The sequence below is a fragment of the Vidua chalybeata genome, chromosome 2, assembly GCF_026979565.1.
Source record: "Vidua chalybeata isolate OUT-0048 chromosome 2, bVidCha1 merged haplotype, whole genome shotgun sequence".
Lineage (NCBI taxonomy): Eukaryota > Metazoa > Chordata > Aves > Passeriformes > Viduidae > Vidua > Vidua chalybeata.
The window spans coordinates 87,882,738-87,904,756 of NC_071531.1; the positions used below are offsets into that span (position 1 = coordinate 87,882,738).

General features: G+C 38.6%; 1 protein-coding gene across 3 annotated transcripts in view; it reads left to right on the plus strand.

The window, feature by feature from the left end:
* Nucleotides 1-1,038: 1,038 nt before the first annotated feature.
* The window catches only part of DDX10 (DEAD-box helicase 10), a 153,694-nt gene continuing 132,713 nt past the window's right edge, over nucleotides 1,039-22,019 (plus strand). For all 3 annotated transcript variants that reach the window (XR_008429510.1, XM_053936178.1, XM_053936179.1), the window contains exons 1-9: nucleotides 1,039-1,232; nucleotides 5,604-5,664; nucleotides 5,910-6,040; nucleotides 7,633-7,791; nucleotides 8,242-8,362; nucleotides 9,498-9,687; nucleotides 11,763-11,889; nucleotides 13,155-13,317; nucleotides 14,599-14,683. Coding sequence is in view for 2 of the 3 variants with exons in the window: in XM_053936178.1 (XP_053792153.1) it covers nucleotides 1,047-1,232; nucleotides 5,604-5,664; nucleotides 5,910-6,040; nucleotides 7,633-7,791; nucleotides 8,242-8,362; nucleotides 9,498-9,687; nucleotides 11,763-11,889; nucleotides 13,155-13,317; nucleotides 14,599-14,683 (1,223 nt within the window). In the remaining variant the exon portion in view is untranslated. The remainder of the gene's footprint in view (nucleotides 1,233-5,603; nucleotides 5,665-5,909; nucleotides 6,041-7,632; nucleotides 7,792-8,241; nucleotides 8,363-9,497; nucleotides 9,688-11,762; nucleotides 11,890-13,154; nucleotides 13,318-14,598; nucleotides 14,684-22,019) is intronic.

The window sequence follows — 22,019 nt, forward strand, 5'->3', positions numbered from 1 at the left end:
CAGTACGAACACAGGCTGGAAATAGATGGAGAGCAACCCTGCTGAGAAGGACTTGGTGATGCTGGTGGATGAGAGGCTGGCCATGAGCTGTCAGTGTGCTCCCACAGCCCAGAAAGCCAAACGTGTCCTGGGCTGCATCCACTGGTGGGCAGCAGGGCCAGGGAAGGGATTCTGCCCCTCTGCTCTGCTCAGCCCCCACCTGCAGGGCTGCATCAGCTCCGGGGTCCCAGCACAGGGAGAACAGGGACCTGCTGGAGCGAGTACAGAGGAGGGACACCAGGATGATTAGAGAACCCCTCCTGTGAAGAAAGGCTGAGAGAATTAGGATTGTTCAGTCTGGAAAAGAGAAGGTTTTGGGGTGCCCTACCCGTAGCCTTCCAGTACCTGGTGGGGACCTACAAGAAAGCTGGAGAGGGACTTTTCACTAGGGCAGGTAGTGATAAAACAAGGGTGAATGGATTAAAACTAAAAGAGGGATGGTTTAAATTAGACATTTGGAAGAAATTCTTTACTGTCAGCGTGGTGGGGCACAGGGACAGGTTGCCCAGAGAAGCTGTGTATGCCCAATCTCTGAAAGTGTCCGAGTCCAGGTTGGATGGGGCTTTGAACAACCTGGTGTAGTGAACGGTGCCCCTGCCCACGGCAGAAAGGCTGCAACTGCATAATCTTCAAGGTCCTTTACAACCAAATCCATTCTATGGTTTTGTGATTCCCCCACACCATCACACGCCGAGGACAAAATTTATGCCAGCACTAAGCACAATTAGGGGTATTTCCAATTAAGGTGTATTTTTTTAAGGGATATTTTATTTTTTTTCCCTTTCCGTTTCATAATCTCTATCACAGCGTAATTTCCTTGCTGCGGCACGAACTCATTTCTTGGATTACACTCCACACGTTCCACCCGGACGCCGGCGCAGCCCGGGGCCGCCAGGGGGCAGTGCCGGCAGGGGGCGGTGCCCGATTGACGCGCTGCGGCTGCGCCCGGCCCCGCCCCGCCCGGCCCGGCCCTGCCGTGCGCGACCCACGCGGGGCGGCGGGGCAGCATGGGCCGGCCCGGCGGCGGTGGGGCCGCAGCGGCCGCCATGGACCCCGTGCGCAGCTTCGAGCGGTGGAAGAAGAAATACACGCGGCGGACGAAGAGGCTGCGGCTGCAGCGCAAGGAGAGGAAGCGGCCCGAGTGGCAGGTGGAGCGGGAGAACATCGGCCGCCTGGTGCAGCGCTACCCCGAGGTACCCGGGCCGGGAGCGAGGGGCTGTGCGGGGCGGGCGGGCGCGGCGCTCTGTGAAAAAGCGGCTCCTCTCCTCGTGTGGCGTGTGTGTGGATAGAACTGGGAGGAGGAGGAATGGTGTCTGTAGTCCTGGGCAGCGGTGCGGAGCCCCCCGGTCGGCAGGGCTGTTGGTGGTGTCCGTAGGTAAGAGGTGTGTTGGGTGGCACTGCTCTGCGGCGGGCAGTGGGCTTTTACTGCCACGAGGTCGGGATCAGGCTCTGTTCTTTTTCCTCAGGCAGAGGAGGAGGGGCCAGCAGCCGCATTTCCAGGGGTTTTGGTGGAGGTGACTGGACGGGCTGTGGAGCCGGGAGCAGTGCGACCCTCGGTCGGGGGGGTTCATGGTTAGGAGGGCAGCGAGGAGGAGGAGGGTGAAGCAGGTTGTAACCAGGGGCACTTGGCCCTTCTCACCAGGCAACGTGGATATCTCCGTGTTGGAGATAGCACACGTTTGTCTTCATAGAAGACGCACGACGGGCAAATCATCAGTATGAATGAATGTGATGTTTAGCCTCAAGTCAGGAGATAGGTATTTGAATGCGAGACCTGAAGTGAGCGGTGTCGGTTTTGTCTCTCAGAGCCCATGGAATTCTGCGAGAGATAGTCGGCTTTGGAGTCACACTGATCAGTGGAACGCACTGTAATTGTGAATAACGGGTTAGATGTGTGCTGTGTGTAGTGCTGCTCTGCCTCCTGCCAGCTTTTGCTGAGTTTGCAGGGCAGTTGTACTTGGTTATGCAGCACTTGGCACAGTTGGTGGTAATGATATTTTGGTGGTTGTAATTTGATTGAGCAGAAAGTAATGACAAGAGGTGTAGAAGAAACACATCTGTTACTATAAAGATGTCATGTTAGCTCCATGAGTTAAGATTTAGCAAGTTAGTGTTCTTGAGCTTAACTGATAATTTGCTTTGCTGTTTGAAAACAAATGGCATGTTCCTCTACTCCTAGCCTTGGCTATGTGAATGTCTATGGATGTTTCTGTGTCACTAATGTGACTGCACATGCATCTGTTTCTGGGCATGGGCAATAGTTCTGTTTTGCTGTGCAGCTTAGGGCGGCATAAGTAAGGATTGGATAGTGGAAGGTTGTGTTTGTGTGTAGTTTTGGGTGTTGAAGAAAAGAGGCTTGTAATATTCAGGCATGTTTTCATCAGAATTAAGAAAAAGTAAATGTTTGCTTGTATTAAAATAGTTCTGGGGGCTCTTGGTCTCACCTCTGCTGGGGTTTTGCTATCCTTTTGCTCTGGGATTCTCTTGCCTGTGAACATACCATTGAATGCCCACCTAACTTTCTGTCTTCAGGCCTTCAGATAGTCTTTTCTGGTACCTGGCAAGGTTTTCCACTGGTTCTCCAGTGTTTCTTCTGCAATTCTGGATCTGATTAAAGTGGGAGTGGGAATTGTGAAGAAGTGCCATGTGCTTGGATCTTCAGCGGTGTCCACTGAGTTCTGCATGGTGCAGATCCCTTAGGGACAAGGGAAATAGGAAGCTTTTGGATAAGCTCCTCTCTGTGAAGAGCAGTGGCTGGGGTCTCTGGCACACAGGCTGTGCGTGGGTTAGATTTATGTGTGCACAAAATAGTGGTAGAATGGCTCGTGGATGCAAGATGATCCAGCTTTGCCTCCTGTCCATGATTTTGTGTGTGAGAATGACTGTGGTGGATAAACAAGACAAAATTAATAACGAAGACTCAACCACTATACTTTGTTACTGGATTTTTTTTTTTCATTTGTTGACATGTGATGACAAGCGTGTGGCAGCATAGATGGAAAATGTGAAATTTAGTTTCAGTGTGTCCATATCATGGAACCATTTTGTGTGTTATATGTTCATAGATGAGCTGCTTTCTGTTGATTCAGTGACTTTGTTGCCTGTCAGGCCATTGATGGACATGGTCTTTTCCAAACAGCTGTGCTCATGAAAAGCATTAACCACCTAACTGATGTGCAGGGGAGCTGTTTGCGATAAATCCTTTCTTGCTTGGTGTCAGATTAGTCAAGTTAGATCAGAACAGCAATTGAAGTATTTGAAATGAGCTGGCTGTTCTCATATGGAGGGGATTAGAGAGAGCTCACAGTGACAGCTTCCCAGCAGATGAGCAGAGGTAGTCACTTTGGACAGGGAAACAAACTAAGCAGATGTTGGTGGTGTTTTCCACTGGTGCACGTAGATGTGGAATGGGACTATCAGAAGATCTACCTCAGACATCAGTCCTTCTTATGCCTTCCTTTTGGATATAACTTAAAATCTGAAGGTACTGATATATTTTTAAGGGTACTACAACATAGCATTATCCAGCTCCTGGAAGTATGTAGGGCATAGAAATAATACAGGAAGCTTTGTGACATGGCCTTTCCCAACATTCCTTGCTCTTTAAATAATGTTCTCACTTTTAAAAAGTTTCCTTGGACATCTTTGAAAGAGCTAGGCTTATGCATGTAATGATTTTAAAATTGATTTAGAGAAGTTTAAGGTAGAAGAGTGGAACAATATCTGTCTTCTTCTTTGATTAATATATCTGTTCTTACTGAGTCATCTAGAGTTAAAAAGAAGTTGACTACTGAAATACTTTAATTATTTAGAACAATTTCATATCGCTGCAATAGCCTATTTGATGTATCACAAACCTGTTAAAATCTATCCATTTAGCTGCACGTAATCGATTGCGTGAATTCTTTTTTGATGTTAGTAAAATTCTTTTCCCTCCTGTAGGCCTACTTTTTTTCTATGCAGAGAGTCTCTTGGCTGAAATTAACCAGAAACTATATGCATCACTGAGCTGTAAATATTTAGCATGCAAAATAGTAAGACTGGGAATTACCAACTGAATTTGGAAGTACTTGTCAAGAATTCCAATTTATGAAAGTCAAAAAAACCCCCCTTTTTATGGTGATTTTAGTAGGACTTTTTCCCTCCTCCAAAATAATGTTTGGCAAAAGTTTATTTGCTCTGTTAGGACAGAGCAAAGTTAGTGAAAGCTTGAAATCTACCTTGCAAGAGCTTTGCCTTGAAATGTGTCAAAACCAGGTTTTAATAAGAGCACTATAACTTTTTACCTGTTTTTACCTTTTATTTATAGAGATTAAATTCATATGTTAAGTTACTTGTCTTGATTTTACTGGAGAGAACTAGGGTGAAAAGAGTGCTGTTGTGATTTAGATGCTTTAAACAGCTATAACCTCTCAGTTTTCTATAACAGGCAGAGTTTGTAAAAGGCTTGGTACTCCAAGGAGATACAAGGCTGATCTGACAGCTCAGTAGCTCTTTATCTGAAGCCTTCTCTGGAATTGTTAACACAAGATGTCAGGAGGGTCTGAAGACTATTTTGCTTGGACCCTGATTTGGGAGACTTCTGTTCAGCAGTTTGTTAGACATAAACAATACCTATTAGAAGTGCATGAGTTGTAAGCTCCAAGTTTGACATTTAAAAATCTCTGTTTATGGATTTTAGTCAGCATTCATTCAAAGCTGTATAGTCTTTCAGGCTTTATAAATACAGTAGTCTCTGGGTTTTTTTTTTTTTTTTTTTTTTTTTTTCCCTTGAGCTTTGTGGGTTTTTTTGTCCTGCTACTATTAGTTGTGAACTTTGCCAGTGAAAGCTATTCACATCTTCTAGAACAGCCTTGAAAATACTACATTTTTTTCCAAGACCTCTACTTGACACCTCATCTTTGTAAGTCATTGAGCAAACTCGTGGACTCAAACACATTTTATTGGGGACTCTGTGTGTGTAATTAACAGCTCTCAAGTATGGGTGCCTACAGAGAACTAAGTTAGTAGGTGTCAGGACAATGAACTACTTTTTAGTATTTTTTTTTTTTAACCCTTGTAGGACAGCTCTAAAAAATGAAATAAACCGAATGCTAGAGGTTGGTGAATCTGGTGAGCTTCAGGACAAAGGTGAACTCTTCCCAGTCAGGTAGATGTAATATTGCTGCAGCTCTTGGTGCCCAAATACACCCTGCAGTGAGGATGAGTGTATATTCCCAGTAGATCCCTGCTGGGATTTGAGAAGGACACCTAGACTCTAGTAAGGTAGAGACCAGGGGCCTCCTGAGGTCCTCTTCAGTCTAAATTGCTCAGGGATTTCATGATGGCCTGAGCTTTAAATTGTGCTATTAGCCTGCATTATTCAAGTATATAATTACTTACCGAATAGTTTATGGTAAATCCATGGTTTAGATTAGGTTAAACTAGTATAAATTGCCTGACTAGCTAACTTGTATCAGGTCATACTGAACAATATATTTATGTTAACACCAACTTGTAGAATGCTACTCACTTCCTCTCTTATGGTTGGATTATAAGCATTGATTAAAATTATTTTGTTTCAGATAAATGCAAGTGAAATCCAAAGATTTTCAGATTTTCCACTGTCAAAGAAAACCCTTAAAGGTGAGTATATATTATTTTCCAAAGAAAAGTTCTAAGTCAAAGGGAATACATTGTTTATCTGCATCTGAACATTTTTTTTCTTTAAACTAAGTTTTAGCTAAGTATTGACATGTACAGCATTTTCTAAACAGAGCAATGCAGTCATGGATCAGACAAAATTAAATAGTTTTTTTTCTTTCTTCTTTTTTTTTTGTTCCTCTTCCCCTCCTACACTCTCTCTTCTCTTCCCATCCTGCAAATACTAGGACTGCAGGAATCTCAGTATCGTGTGGTAACAGAGATACAGAGGCAAACCATAGGTTTGGCTTTACAAGGTAAAGATGTACTTGGAGCTGCAAAGACTGGATCAGGCAAAACATTGGCTTTTATTGTTCCAGTAAGTAATTTACATCCTTCTACTCGAACCAAGTTATCTCTGAAACACTGATGTCAGTCAGCTTACATTAGAAGATTCTGAGAGAAAAGTTAAAATTCAACTATTCTGTTTCAGGAAAGCCAAGGTACTTAGGAATTGAATAAAGCTGCTTGAGCTTCTGAAAGAAGTGTATTTTTTGTACCAGGAGTATTCTGTGACTTAAAAGTTTCATTTTGACCCTGTGTGATTTAGGAAGTGCTTTGTTTTTCTCTCAATAATGTTTTCCTGCAACTTTAGTTGTCCAATTTTTCTGGCATTTGAAAACTAGGTGTATGAAACAGAATGGTTGATTTTCAGTTCTTTAGATGTTTTAGGTGACTGGTTTTCACTCCTTTAAAATGTTACAATTTGGACCTTATATAACAAAGTTAATCTTAGTGATTGTGGACTACCTGGCAACTCCTTAGAAATCACTTCTAGGTGCAAGCAGAAAAGTGGGTTGAAAATCCCTGTAATGGATGTACATGTCTGACAGTTTTACTCAAAGCATCATGATCAGCATTTCATTTCTTCAACTGAGACATGTGCTTGAAGTACACATACGTATAAGTGGATACAAACCCCAAAGGAGATAAATATATTTTTTATGGAGTTACTCTGTATTAAACATTACTTGCATTTTTGTAAGCATAAATTTCTTTGGAGCCTATTACTGTGAGAACAGCAGTAGGTGCTTTGAATACCGTCTCTAGTAAAGAAGATCTGTGCTTTATGCTACTTAAAAAAAAAAAAATCTCATTAGTAGAGAATAAAAAACTGTAGTGGCTTCAAAAGTCCTGTGAATTTAAGAAGTGAGATTACTCTATTATTTAATCTAAGAGTAGAAGTACTTCATTTTACAAACCTTATTTTTAAACAGTTTTAGAGAAGAGGCCTAAGAGAGGAGCTGAAGAGTTGAGGAGTGGAAAAAAATTAATTGTGCAAGTATGCTTACCATCTCTCAGTATTTCAGAAGGCTTCAGATATTCATACCTGTAACGTCCTTCTGTTAGGATTAGCTGACTAATAGAGTGTTTCTGCAGCATGAATTCATAAGAGGAAGAATAATCCTGGTGTGAGCTGTATGGCAACTTAAGTTGGAATGCTCTGTATGTAATGTGTAGATAATACTGCTTCAAGTCTATAAGCCAGAATTAAAGCTTCAATAATTAACATTGTTTTAGGTGCTCATTCTATTCCTATTCCCGCAGAACCTCATGAGCAGGGGAATTTCTCATATTTTTCTACACTGATTCCTATTATCATATAAATGGCCTAATTTCCAGAATTTAGCAGAGTAGGATTAATTGTGCAGTGAAGTGTTTATGATTTTTCCACCCATTATTGTCTGTCTTAGTTTGGTACTTGAGAATTTTGCTAACAGCAAGTATCATTACCATTAGTTAGAATTTATATATCATCAACTGTGTAAAATGTGCACTGATGTTTTTTCATGTCATTATTTTAATTAATGTGGCTTTGTCTTTTTTCTTAAATGACACTTTGTTTCCAATTTGTTGTTGTGCGTTTTCCTTCTGAGATCTTTGTGGTGATAACATGGTGATTTCTTTCAGGCTTTGGAACTCCTCTATCGCCAGCAGTGGACTTCAGCTGATGGCCTGGGGGTTTTGATAATCTCGCCTACCCGGGAGCTGGCGTATCAAACCTTCAAGGTTCTGCGTAAAGTGGGGAAGAATCATGAGTTCTCAGCTGGCCTTATCATTGGAGGAAAGGTGTGTGTCCTGCCTTGGGAGTTTGCTGTATGGAGGCATAGTTGCTGAGTGCTATATTAAGTGCTAGTTAAGGAAGGAAACCCTGGGCTTGAAAAGTCAAGGAGGAGAGTAGTTAATGAGAACCTATCAGTGACCCACTAATTTTCTTGTGTGTATTCTGTGTCTTTTCTGAAGCGTTTTGAAGCGTATTTGCAGTCTTTCCAGTGTCCATGACTGGATGTACCTTCCTGCCAAGTCTTCCAGGACTATCCTGTTAATTTAGATTACTCTGAAATACTTTTTCCTCGAGCCACAGGTGTGAAGAAATGGTGGCATATCAGTGGGAAGAGGAAAGCTTCTCCTTGACTATTCTTTCTAAAAGCTGTTAATAGGTTAAACTGGCCTGAGTGTCTCTGGTACTGGACTTCCAGTCTGAACAACTAGATCTAAGCCAGATTAACTCTGTTGCAGGATCTGAAAGAAGAGTCTGAAAGAATCCACCACATAAATATGCTAATTTGCACTCCAGGACGGCTTTTACAACACATGGATGAAACTTCATATTTCTATGCATCTGATCTGCAAATGTTGAGTAAGTTTTTTAAGTACTTGAAAGTACTTGGGAATATATTGTAACAGCTCATAATTGTGTGCAGCACTTCCTTGCATAAAAGGTTTATTCTTGTTATGTAGATGAAATGTCATGTAGATGAAATGGCATTTAAGCTTGCATGTGTAGAAATTAAATTAGAAAACAGTAAAACTCCTTTCTTGTGTGTACTTTCTTTGAAGCAGTTGCTGAGCATACTGTCCTTAGGATGATAAGAACAAGCGGGGGATTTACTAAGGAAGCCAAACCCTAATATAGTGCCCCATATAATCTTTTACATTTGTCTTTACTAATGCTAAACTTAACCTTTCTGTCTATAACTCTTGTGTCTTTCCTGATGTGATAATACCTAGCTATATAGGATATCCACTGCAGTGTGTGTATTTTGGACCAGTTCTAGAAAACATTTTTCTTTGTGTTTTAAGACAGACTCCTTTTATTCTTTTGTTTGCATTGTTAACATTGTTTGTTTTCATCCTTCTAGCCTGAACAAAAATTTTCATTGTAATGAAAAGGTTTGCCTGCTATTAAGAACTGCATAATCTTTAGCATAGCTTGAGGAACTTAAAAGCAATTAAGAAGCTAATGAGGCTGATAAAATGTGAAATCATACTTGCTACACTTAGTACAATTCATGGCAGTTAGACAAGAATTGCATTAAATGTAGGCTCTTTTAAAGCTTTTCTCTGTGCTACTTGGTTTATACCCTATATTTCAATGGTAAGTTCAGCTTAGGTACAGGAGAGTGTTTTGTTCTGTCACAAATACTACATCAGTGTTTTACATCCTTTGCTTTTATTTCAGTAATATGACAGGGAGTCTGTTTGCAAATTGCCAAACTGCTCACTTGAGATGCTGATCTTTTTGCTTCTGCATGTGTAACTGCGGGCTTTAGTGCATCGGTTATGGAAAATGCTATGATTTCTGTTGCAGGTATTTTTAAAAAAACATGTTTTATGAAGTACAGGGATATCTAAAGAGATTCCTGTCATGGCTACAGTAGTTAATCTCTGCATTTTAAGTATGGATAGAATTTTGTGCTACATGGATTTTATGTAGAATTTTTCAATAAGTAAATCTAAAACTAGCTTTTTCTCAAATTTATCTTTCAATCCAGTTCTTGATGAAGCTGACAGAATTCTAGACATGGGGTTTGCTGATACAATGAATGCAATCATAGAAAATCTACCTAAGAAGCGCCAGACCTTGCTTTTTTCTGCAACACAAACAAAATCCGTGAAGGATCTTGCACGACTGAGTCTGAAAGATCCAGAATATGTTTGGGTTCATGAGAAAGCCAAATTCAGGTATGTTGGGATTTTTTTTTTTTTTTTACCCTGAGGAGGGTTAGATAGTGATCCTATTTAACTGCTTCTCTGGCAGTTCCCTGAATCAGAGGTTGCATTGTGCATCCATCACTGGATCAGTGTCTGATCCTGCTGTGTGCCTTCCTGAAAGCAAGGAATTTCCAAATGAGAGGGGACTAGTTCTGACTGAATCACTACAGGGAGGCTGAACCTGTGCTTGTCTTGACTCCTCAGGCAGCTTCTCAGACTGGAAATTTTTTTCCTCAGGACGAAGCTGCAGAGTGGATTATAGCCAGTGTGCTGGGTCTAGCAGCACTCAGTTCTGAGTACTTCATTTTCTGCTGTTCAACGTCCTTGTCTTCTGCATGTGTGTGCTGACTGTGCCAAAGCACCACAAATAGAGTTTGTCTGTAAATCTGGATTTCCAAGGATGTGCTCTCCTCTTGGGCAAGTGCAGAATGGCAGTCTTGCTTGTGTATTCAGTATTAGGTGCCTAAAAGAAAGCATATGCTGTTAGTTCATGTGTGGTAACTCCTGTGGCTTCCTGATGTGCTGCATTTTCTGTGCATGTGTAGGGCTCTGGCCCTGTATGCACAAAATAGATTTGTCCTGCCCTACAGTTTGGAGTAGGATGGAGGCCCTTGCTGGAAGGGAAGTATGTGGTGTGCCATGCTCAGAACATTTAATGTATCACTAAATGAATGTTGCTTTTTGGCACGTAATTTTCTTTTGAAATCCAAATGAAGAATGTTATTTTGCATTTCTGTGGGCTCGATCATCTGAGTGTCAAATTACTTATGAGCATGGATGATTCTTTTTCTGCTCTTTTATGAAATATGCATATATTTCCATATGTAAGATGCAGGAGAAAGGTGAAGTACAGTGATAAAAATGGTTTTCCTGGGAGCAAACAAGAAATCATCAGGAAAATGCATGGCAGAACCACATTGAATTTTGAAGAAGATTTTACTATTTGATTTGATTTGATTATCTTTGTATTGTACTTCAAATACCATTTTTTAATCAGTAGTACTATCAAAGGCATCTTAAATAAACATGCCAGGAAAAAACAGTGTGGTTAATACCCTCTTATCAGAAGAGAATGTACAAGCCTTGTAAGCAGCCTTCATTTTGGCGACTATCTATTTCACAAATCTCCCATGTTCAGTGAAGTCTATTTTAAAGTACATTTAATTTTTTAAAATATTTGGGAGAATGCAATTAGATAACAAACCAAATTAAAAGAATGGTAAGTATTAATTTGTTTTAGAATTTACTGCCTTAGGTCATTGCCATATAAAAGCAATTTCCTCTGAAAGACGTAGAAAGCAAGAAGTGCTGTGGCGTAATTCAAATTAAATAGCAGAATAAAAACTGGAGGAGTCTCTTGTAATTTCATCCTCCCAGGTGACACCCTTTAGAAAGATAATTTTGAATAACCAGTCTGTTTAGAGTGAAATAGAGGGACTGTAAGAGATGAGCATTTAGATGTGTTTGAAGGGCAAATATCCCAAAGGGTTTTTTTGGGTTTTTTTTTTTTTTTTTTTTTTTTTTTTTTTTTTTTTTTTATTATTTCTGCTTTTAGGAGCAGAAATGTGAGTTCAGATGACAATTCGGAGCTTTAGACAGTCACTTCGCATCTCAGTGTAATCAGTAGAAGTACATCAGTGCTCTCTTTTTGTGTGTGATTAGACTCTGCTTTGACATTGCCTTAAGCACTAATGATGCTTTAATAGGACGAATAGACAAAATTGCATTTTAAGTCAAGGCAATTTGAATGTCGCTGCTTAGACATGGAAAGTTTGCCTTGCTGGAAGTAAATGAATTTAGAAGTAATGTCAAAAGTCATCTGTCCCTCCCCACTGGCTTTTAATAAGGGAATGGATGTAGCTTTCAAATGAAGCTGATAAGACTTGTTTCTCAAAGTGGGAGAGCTTTCCAGCCTGATTTCTTTTCTTTTCTTCTTTTTCTGAGTATGTATAAGACTCTCTTGACTTAAAAGAAAGGTGACACGTTCCTATGATTTATCTAAATGTACTTTTTTGATGTGGTTTTGGTTTTTTTCCCTCCCTTAGTACCCCAGCAACTTTGGATCAGAACTATGTTGTCTGTGAGCTTCAGCAAAAAGTAAACATGTTATACTCTTTCCTGAGAACTCATTTGAAAAAGAAGAGCATTGTGTTTTTTGCAAGCTGTAAAGAGGTATGTTTTTTCTCTCCCTCCTTCTGCTCCAGAATTTAAAAACTGATAAAATGAAGATATACATATAGATATCAATACATCAGAGAGGTGAGATTGTAAACTAATTTTCAACAGGAAGTTGGGGGAAAAAAACATCACCTACTGCTGCATGTCATTCAGGACCTGGCTTCGAGGTAGTTGAGACCTAGGCTCAATGCAGAAAGGTTCTGGAGACCTGAGTATTCTCAGCCATGTTTGTGGTCTGCTGTTAAAAATGAGTGCTAAAAGTTAATGTCAGTAAGGCCCAGCTATTTCAGTTCTGTCTTTTGACATGTTTCATAGTTAGCTGACAAAGTATTTCAGTAACTGTATTTGCTTTCCTTACAAGCTTTTAAATCTGCCTGTTTGAGAAGGTGTGATTGTGAAATAGTACTTGCAAAGGCTTTTCTTACATAGCAGGTAATCCTTCAAATACCTGCTTGTATAAGTGTCTTGGGACCATTCTGTTGAAGCTATTTGCATATGTTTGTTTGGCACAGGTATTTGTACCTATAACTACTGCATGTACCAAGTATTTTACAGTGCAAGTATTGCTTGTTAGTGTAATACAATAGTAGACTACTTTACAATGGCCTAGTAAATATTCATTGCAGTTCTTTCATCTGTGCAAGAGGTTGTGATATTTTTGTTGTTCTGCAGCTGACTGCTGAGTACATTGAAGTGGTTGGCTTAGCTGTACAGAAATTCTCAGAGTTGCAGCTGTTCTGCAGTATACACATTTTATGTAACTACTTTCTTAACAACATGCTAGGTAGCTGCCTGCTCTAAAACAATGCTGCATCATGGGTACTGTAGGTAAGGGTAAACAGGCTGATTTTATAAGAGAACATGTTGAAACTTGAAGTAGTAAACTGAGACTGTAGACTGACTTGAGTTGCAAGTATAAAACACAACACCCCTCCAATACTGTCTAAAAGAAGTGCTTCTGATGGACTTTTCATACTTTGGTCCTTTGCATACAGCCTAAGTACTCACATCCCAAGTTGTTCTTCTGTTGCCTACTCTGGTGTCCTTTAGGAAATGCCGTCAAAAGGCACGGCAATCTTCTTCCACAATTGTCGTCTTTCGACCTGGTCATGTAACAAGGTCTCAACGTCTTTTTTCTCTGATGTGGAGAAAAGTTGGTTTAATTTGATGTACAATTTCACTTGCTACATACACTGTATATGATCTTAACATGTTTAACAGTGCATGGTAATTCTTTTCCCCCTTGATTTGTTGGGTAGGTTCAGTATCTGTTCAGAGTGTTCTGTAAGCTTCAGCCTGGTCTTCCTGTGCTGGCACTCCATGGCAAGCAGCAGCAGATGAAGAGAATGGAAGTCTACACTTGTTTTGTTCGGAAAAAGGCAGCAGTGCTTTTCGCTACAGATATTGCAGCTCGTGGCCTGGGTAGGTATCCACAGAAGCAGAAGCTAAACCTGTTGAGGCTTTATCAGACTTTATACTCTGAAGACTGACCCAGTTTTTGAAAAATGAAGCTGTAGTTTGCTTAGGAGCTCAAAATAGAGATATTTCTTAAAGTTCTGCTGTTTCTTTACTGAAGCGGCCCACTTCGTCTGTTCTTATATTTTCTTTTTATCCCAGAGAAACGTGTGGTAGGTAAACAGTGATGTATTTGTTTACTACATGCTGTAAGGTGAGATTCCAGCAGTTTTAAGTAGTTCTGATATGCTTGTATCCTGTGGGTTATTTCAAAGGATATGAAAAATTGCTAACATACTGGTATGTGGAAATGGAAACCTGAAATTTGAATGTGTGATAGATGAGTGGCATTGTAGGACTCTATTGATAAGGAGACAGAAAAATAAATGAGGGTAATTTTTTTTTTCTTTTAGTTCTTGGAGGCATTGAAGTATAACACAAGATTTTTCAGGAGTCCAGTCATTCATTGAGATAGCAAACTCTTTTGTCCAAAATGTGAGGTTTTGTCACTGTGTTACAAAAAGAAAGAAGGTGCTCTAAAAACTGAAGTCAGGAATGAAAACTGGTTCTCATACTGCTGAAATCTCATGACTATCTCGTGACTATCTAATTTGGGTATGGTTAGTTTGGTTTAGAGTGTGGGTATAATTCTGGAATACAGTAGAGCTGCAGATTTGGTTTGGAAGTAGCACTTCAGTGCAAAGCATGCTGCTTCTGAGTGAAGTGCAGCAGTTAGAAAATGCTTATTATTAATACCATTCGCAGTCAAGGTTGACTTTTGTCAGGCTTGGTCACCCCCTTCCATCTTTAAGAGGAGCTATTGTATTTCTATATGTGACAGCTGAAGTGATGCAGTCTCACCACAGCTAACTTCATACCCCAGTGATGCAGCGTATTAACAGTGAGGGTGTAATGTGGGTCAGATATCGTTATAAAATTGTTAACCATTGGATGTTTTATCATCTGTGTGACACAAAGCATGTCTCTTCTTGTCAAGTGTGAAATTACATTCCATTCATTGCACTGTAATAATTTAGGAAATGAACACAATTAATTTAACTTTCTTTGATGAAGAGAATGATTGTTCATGTATGCTAATGCATGCAACTAATTTTGTTTTTATTTCAGAGGTTGCACCTAACGTCTGTAAATGGGTCCAAGTGATGGTTCTTACAGGAATTAATGCACTTGCATAGGAGGATTTTGAGTGCAGTGAACTTACTTGATGTATTTTTTTTCTTAACACAGATTTTCCAGCAGTGAATTGGGTCATTCAGTTTGATTGTCCAGAAGATGCAAACACATACATCCACAGAGTGGGAAGAACAGCCAGGTTTGTTTTCACTTTTCATTAGTATTTTAATGTTTAAAGCAAGATCTCTGTAGGGACAGATCACTGGCTAAAGACTCACTTGAAAAAAATGAAGATATAAATTAGAAACAAAAAGACTGTTATCTCTAAGAGACCCTTTTGATTAGTTAGGAGTAATGATTTAACTTAATAATTTCTTAGTGAGCCTCAGAGACTTATTGCAGCAGACAAAAATATCCCTGATAGTTCCATCTGATTAGGGACAGTTAATAGTGAGGAAATAGAAAACCTTTTTCCCTTGGCAGGATTACCTCCAAGGAGGAGTTGAGTGTGTTTTGGGTGGAAAAGCTTGTTTTGCCACTGACATTTACAGATAAATAATGTTTTAGACTGTGGATCCAATTTCTTTGTGAAGACTCTTCAAAAGAATGGAACTGTTTCTTCCTTATTTTAATTTGGGAGGAAAGAATCAAATGTTAATTACAGGTTAAGTTTTTAATTTTCTAAGTCTTTTGTGGAATTATATATTTAAGCATAGCTTTAGTTAAAATATTTGTGGCTAAGCCTTTATGATGGAAGGGAGTTACCGAGATACACTGTTGTAAACCAGGTCCTTCATCTCTGAAGTAGATTTTTAAGTGAAACAGAAGCTGTTACTGCATATAATTCAGGAGATCAAAAACCTCGTGCAATTATCTGAAGGATGAAATGCGAGGCCTAGCATTATATCTTGTCTCTAATTTAATTTGTTTGTAGTAGAGTAGAACTTGCAATATAGGCAGTTGTTAAACCTAATGACAGAGCAGTTGGTTACAACAGGATTTCAACACTATAAGTTTGAGATCTATGTTCCTGGATCAGAAGGCTGTAAATTTTGGTGACTGTACCATGAGAGTGCACTTCCAGCACTCTTTCACAATGTAGGTGTTTTAGCCATGGTTTCATTATAAGTGGTAGTATTTCTGCCCCGTTCTGTCTCTCTGCTCTCTGTTTTCTGATCTTCTATAGTAGAAGGGAGTGATAAATTTTTAAATGACTTTGAGAAAAACCTGTCAATGAACAAAGTCAGTGAATGTTGTGTATAATTAGATAAAACATGTAGCTATTTTCTGATTTAAAATTTGGATGTGATCTTATGCATACCAATTGAGAGAAAAGCATATAGGCTTGGTTACAGTTCTGTAATATTCTTTTTTGTCTTTCTTTTTTTTTTAGTCCTGTGTGACTTCCAAAGAAGGCTTGTAATTTTGTCTTTATGGCATACTGTCATCATGAAAGGAAAACAATGTATTTGGCACTGTTTAATTGGCCAGGTTTAGAATACTGGTTGAGCTCTTTCTGAGCTATGTCACTCAGTTAAAGCACCTCCCTGGAGTTGTGATCCTCAGGCCTTTTCCCAATTCTCATTAGGAGCTGAGAAGAGCAATTGTAAGTAAGTTTAGCATGGGGAAACAGCTCTAAAAAGGTGCAAAGTCAACTTCCCTTTGTCATAATGCTTTTATTCAAATGTCCTCTGAGAGGACTTTAGCCTGGCAACCTTAAGGGTCTGTCTTCAGTGGCCTCTTAAGTACAGCCTTCTGTGATTGCTCGAGGGGCAGATGTAGACAGAAAACTGGGGCAGGGTGTCTGTCTCAGGGACTGTGGGCTGTGCTGGATGCCTTACTGGGATGTAGATTACATTTCCTTCTATGTCAATTTTTCAGTAGGGAGACCTTATGGAAATTGGGAGTACATCTGAGCAAGTTGTGTGAGCTGGAGGGTGTTTGACTGACAGTGAAAGCAAATTCTTTCTGTAGGAAAAGCTTCATGGCTATTTTGTGTTTCCTAATGTCATACAAGGATCAGCAGGTTCTGCCTATACTGGGCATTCAATTTGAAGAAACATACAGGTTGTCTCCATCCTTAAGGTAAAACAATCCTGGAAGGAAATTTGTTTAGGAAACTTAATAGCATGAAATAAATCCTTGAAAAGAGAACAAGGGACATCTTTAATAATTTTAAGTAAACACTGTGCAATAAGTGAATATGCTAATGCAGTTTTTGATGTGGGTAATTAAGAATGTACTTCTCATTCAAATCTGAGTGTTGAGTAGGAAGCTTCATTTGTTTTCAATAGCTACAGTTAATATGAGAAGCTCATGCTTCTTCTAGAAACTTGATAAAAATGAACAGAACTGCAATTTAGTAGTCCTCATTAATGAGGTTAGAGAGAATTACAAATTTTCATGGGTTATAAGAATATAATTGCATAGAATGAAAGCTAAATTAAATATCTCATCTAATTAAGTGGCTGTGTTAAACTGTAATTAAAACTGGGATGCCAAATACTGTTTACTTTTGAAGTCCTATTATTTTGTGATATGAAAGTAAATATAAAAGGAGAGAATTTATGTTGGGGAAGGGGCTGGAAAACCTTTGACTGACAATCATGGATGTGTTCCCACATACATATTACAATTTTGCAAAGCTTGATCTAAGACAAGAGGTAACAGTTTATTTTTAAGTGGATAAGGCCACTGTGTTCCCTAAGAAACATTTCATTTGCATTTTACCCCACTGAAGAACATCAGTTACAACTCCAGCATTTTTGATTTGATGGTAAAGTAAGATCAAGAAAATCTGGGTGTAGTCCAGTAATGCTTGTGCTTTGTAGTAGAATTGACATATAATGAGTGGGTTTTTTTTAATAAACTTGATTAATGCTTCTGTTCTGTAACTTATGAAGCCTACAGTTGAAAATATTCTGTAATGAATTTTGTGAAACAAGTTACAGTGCCACTAGGGGACAGCAGAAGATAATAATATTTGAAGCACCCTTATGCTCATTTTTTTTCTCCAACTGTTTTTCCAAACATAATGTCTAAGTTGTATGGCATGAAGAAAGTCTATAAGGATATTTTTCTTCCAGTCATGATTGCATTGGTGAGACAAGACACCAAAAAGTTTATTTTATCTTTTTGTTCATGCATAACTACCTTCAATTTTGGATGTACCTATATCCTGGCAAGTCTCAGTAATTAATTTCTTACTTTCCTGGCATTGCATTCATCCCTCCACTTTATGTTTAATTTTTTTTTTTTCTTCAGAAGCAACTATTAAAAACTGCTGCTTGAGTTTGGTGATTTTCCTGTCATGAGCCTTTTTTTAAAGGCACTGGAACTGGAATGTTAAAATAAATATTTTTGCTCTGCATTTTTTTATCTGTGATATATCTGGAGCTATATAAGATTTAGTTCTGACTGGCTCAGACTTCTGATGGTCCTTAATCCAGCCTAGTTGGTTAGCTTTCTTAGGTGCTTGCACTGACTTAGGAAATTGTAATTTTGTTGTTGTCAGTAAACAGTGTGCATACAGGTATGGTTCTTTTCTTTTAGTAAATTATATTTCTGAAAACAAATGGAATAATAAAACTTCCATCTTTCCAAAGCAGAATACTCTATTACCTGCCATTTTTGTACTGGCTGGTATGATGATTAGACCAAAAGAGGTATGACTAAAGACTTCTAAGAAGAATGTGTATTTTGATGCTTTCTGAGTACTGGTGAACATGCACCTGTCAAATTATGGAATTGTGAAAGGAACAAGGTGATAGAATGATCTTACTCTGTCATGTAGTATAAGCTTTGAAGCTCATTAATGCTCACCGGGGCTCTCCTTAAGTAATTGCACATTATATGTGTGAAAGTGAGACTAAAAAGCCTTAAGAGTAATGTGACAAAAAAGCATTTAAAAATGCAAGTGACTTAATAATATCTTTTTCAGTGGTGGAAGCTTGATTTGTTTTTTTCTTTTTTTAATTGGGAAAAATAGGGATAAAAACAGAGATATATGTCCTAGGTCCTGAATAATCAGGACAGCCAAGATGACAACTCCTTGTTTTGATTATTTTTCTATTTTTATTTTAAGACCCACTGAAGCACTTTGAATGCTGTTTAAAAATAAATGCTGTATTAAGACCATCTCATATTATATTGCAGTCAAGTCATCATCCTAACTCAAGTTAAGTAAAAATATCTGCCAGTGGAGGTCACAAGACATTGTTGACACCACATTTAACTTGGAATTCACTTTATTAAATTCTCTAAAATTAAACACTGTATCCTAGCTACATTCTTGACAGTGGCCTCTGATGCTGCATTTGTACTGACTGGCACTGTGTTAGCTGCTAGAATTCTCTTCCTAATGGAATGGTAGGAATGTTGCTGTGCACTGAACGATTTAAGTGGCCAAGGTTATTACCTGCTGATGTGAAGCTATGCTGTTAGCTGGAATAACAAAATAAATACACACATGTACTTTAACTTAGCAGAATGGACGCACCTGCTGTGGGAAATGGATTGCTTCCAGTGTAGGCTGGAGAAGTCAACAACCTCTCAAGGCCTTTTGAAATCAGTTTATTCTAAGACTAACTTGATAAGATTGGTGGGCCACAAGAACCAATAATGATTCTTGTCCATTATTTCTTGTGACCAAGACTGGCAAGCAGGGACACTCACCCACTGTGACTGAATGAAGGGGACTATGGTTCTGTGGTAAGAGTAGAACCCAGATGGTTCTCTGAACTTGCCAGTAGGTATAAGTGGGTTACTTTCCAGACAGAAAAAGGATATTAAATGGTCAGTGGAAAAGAAAATATAAACTAAATCAATTAATCTCTGACTTGATAGCAAAATTACTGATAATTTTTTGGGGATACTGAACTACGGTCTATTCAGAGAATAGAAGTGATCTAAAGCAAAACAAAAAAAGGAAGGCAGTTCACATTTTGTTGTTTAAATGCTCTGTGGGTTGTCAGACTGTTCAGAACCCATGGGAGGAAGCTCCTTTTCCTGGGTGAATCAAGGACTTAGCAGTGAACATTGGCTGTCTTCTGCATTTGGTCAGCTGTGAATCGTCATGACACTTTCTGGTCTCCTGTAACTTTTATTGGGCTGCTTTGGTAGGACTTGCTGTAGATGGTGCAGCACGTTTTCAGATTGCAGCACACAGAGATCTCTTATTAAAGATTTGTTGTTTTAAGCAGAAATGCATATTACAGAAAGAGGCCATTGATCATGTAGATGGGATAGAAATTCCAGTACGCATTTATTTTCTGTGCTCATTTGTCATTTAAAAAACCAGCAAATCTGCGTTATGAAAGAAACCTGGCAGTGTAGAAGTTATAATAAGTGGCAGATAAAACTCTTCCTATTCCTGCCTGGAAAAATACTGTTTTCTTGGTTTGAAGCTTAGAATTCACCAGTCCTCAATATGTCAAAAGGCCCAGAAGGTATTATGATTGGAAATAAAGTTTTGCCTGAATTGAGCCTGGTATTGGAGACCTAAAACTGTTACTTTTTTTAAGAAATATGTTTAGAAATAATAGCTTATATAGTCAAATTTGATGGTTGAGTTTTTAAAGAAAATATGAATTATTGTATTTCTGTAGAAGCCCTTGGGGTAGATACGGATATTAGTTTCTCTTTGTTAAAGGATAGTGTGTGGGTGAACATATTTATTTGTTATGTGTATCAGATTGGATAGTTTTATTCTGAGCAGATGTTTCATTCTGCTATGTTTTTGATATATTTTTATAGATGTCTTACAATGTTCCATTATACAAAAAAGTGCAACACAAATGCCTGCATCAATTTAATGCTTTTTCCTTCACTTGTGTAGTTGTTAAAAAAAAATGAAAACAGATTCAAAATTAAATATAAATTATATACTAGAAATAGTAGAACTTACTCAGTCTAACTTTTTTCCTAATCCATCTTATATTAAGCATGATTGTTAGGTTATTAGCTAATAATTCACTGCTGTTTCTTTCAGTCTTTGCAGGGGTAAATCTTTGCTAGAGAAACAGGAGTCTGTGCTGCTTTTTGTGTTTTGCTTACCAGTTTTTCTGCATGATGAAATAGTCTTGTTCTTGATTCTTTATTGAAACTAAAATTATATGCAAAGATTTAAAGAGCATTATTTTTGCAAAATCAAGTTGTCCAGATTATTTCTGTTCTGAGAAGGGTGTGAATGGTGTGTAGTGAGTAAATGATTGCCTTACATAGTGAGTAACTCGGCTTCACAGTGGAAGTAATTATTCAGTAGTTTTGTTTTTATAGTTTTGCAAGTATGTATGATAAACAAAGGGTCCATTAGAAGAAGAGTGAAAATATATAATTAGAGTGTATCATCATGCACATGCAAAATCAGGCACATTTATTGGGATTGGTTTTGATGTTATTCCAAATGCTTAATTTAGTGACTTTAGCATTTTGAGGAGCACAGTCTCTTACTTGCTTCTGGTAAATCTCTAGCAGATTTGATCTGTGTGAGAATGAGACAGTTGAGCAGTTGATCTGGTGTCCCTAGTGCCCAGTTTCCTTTCTCTGAATAGATTTACTGTGGAGAGTTTCTGCAATGCTAAAGATATCTGAAGGTGGCTTGTTGGCTTAGAATGTGATACTTTTGGAGATGGGCTTTGATTTAAGCTCACAAGTTTTGCAATGATACCTTACTTCCTTTTATGTCTTTTGACAGATAAGATGACAGCATATGTTGATGCTATCCATGCTGGCCCAGTTAGGCTAAAATTAGATCTTTAATCTAGTCAAGTTACAGATTAAAAAAAAAAAACCACAAATACTTGTTTTTGAGTATGGTGGTAAATGTGTGACGTCCAAAATATAAAAAAATTGTACTTATTTTTCCTGCATGTTCATGTGTGGTAAATATCTTCAAAAATGTTATCACTTCCTGTATATTGCATTTTCTGTAATGGGAAATACTCCAATTCAGGAAACTGTTATGCAAGTATCTTTATATCTGTAACCCTCCTCCCCCAAATTTTATGATTATCTCATCCTCTGTTTTCTCCTTTGCCAGTTTTTAAAATAGATGATTTTTTTCTTGCCAAAGTAGAAATACTGCCTTTATCTCTGGAAATTTGGCATCAGCTTATGTCTTCTGAAATACATGTTAGGGAAACATGTTGTAATATATCTGTTCGAGACAGCCTGTATAACATTTCCTATAAGGGCTGCATATCCATGCACCTTATCCTCACAGTTCCTTTCCATAACTTTTTTCCTACTGGATATTTGCTTTTTCAGCAGAACGCTAGTGCCTGATGACCATCATGAGATGGTTCCCATTCCTATTTTATTCTGTTATGACCACAACTCATATGTCACATATGTCACTCATATACGTGCACACAGTTAAGATGTGGTGCATTTGACTGAACTGTATGTTACAATGGTCATGGCAAGGATGTAGAAGTACTCTGAATTAGTTAGAACAAGCTCAGGTCTAGCTGCTTGGCCAGGTGGAATTGATTAACAGTATGCTTCCATTTATTGCCTTTGTGATAATGGTAATG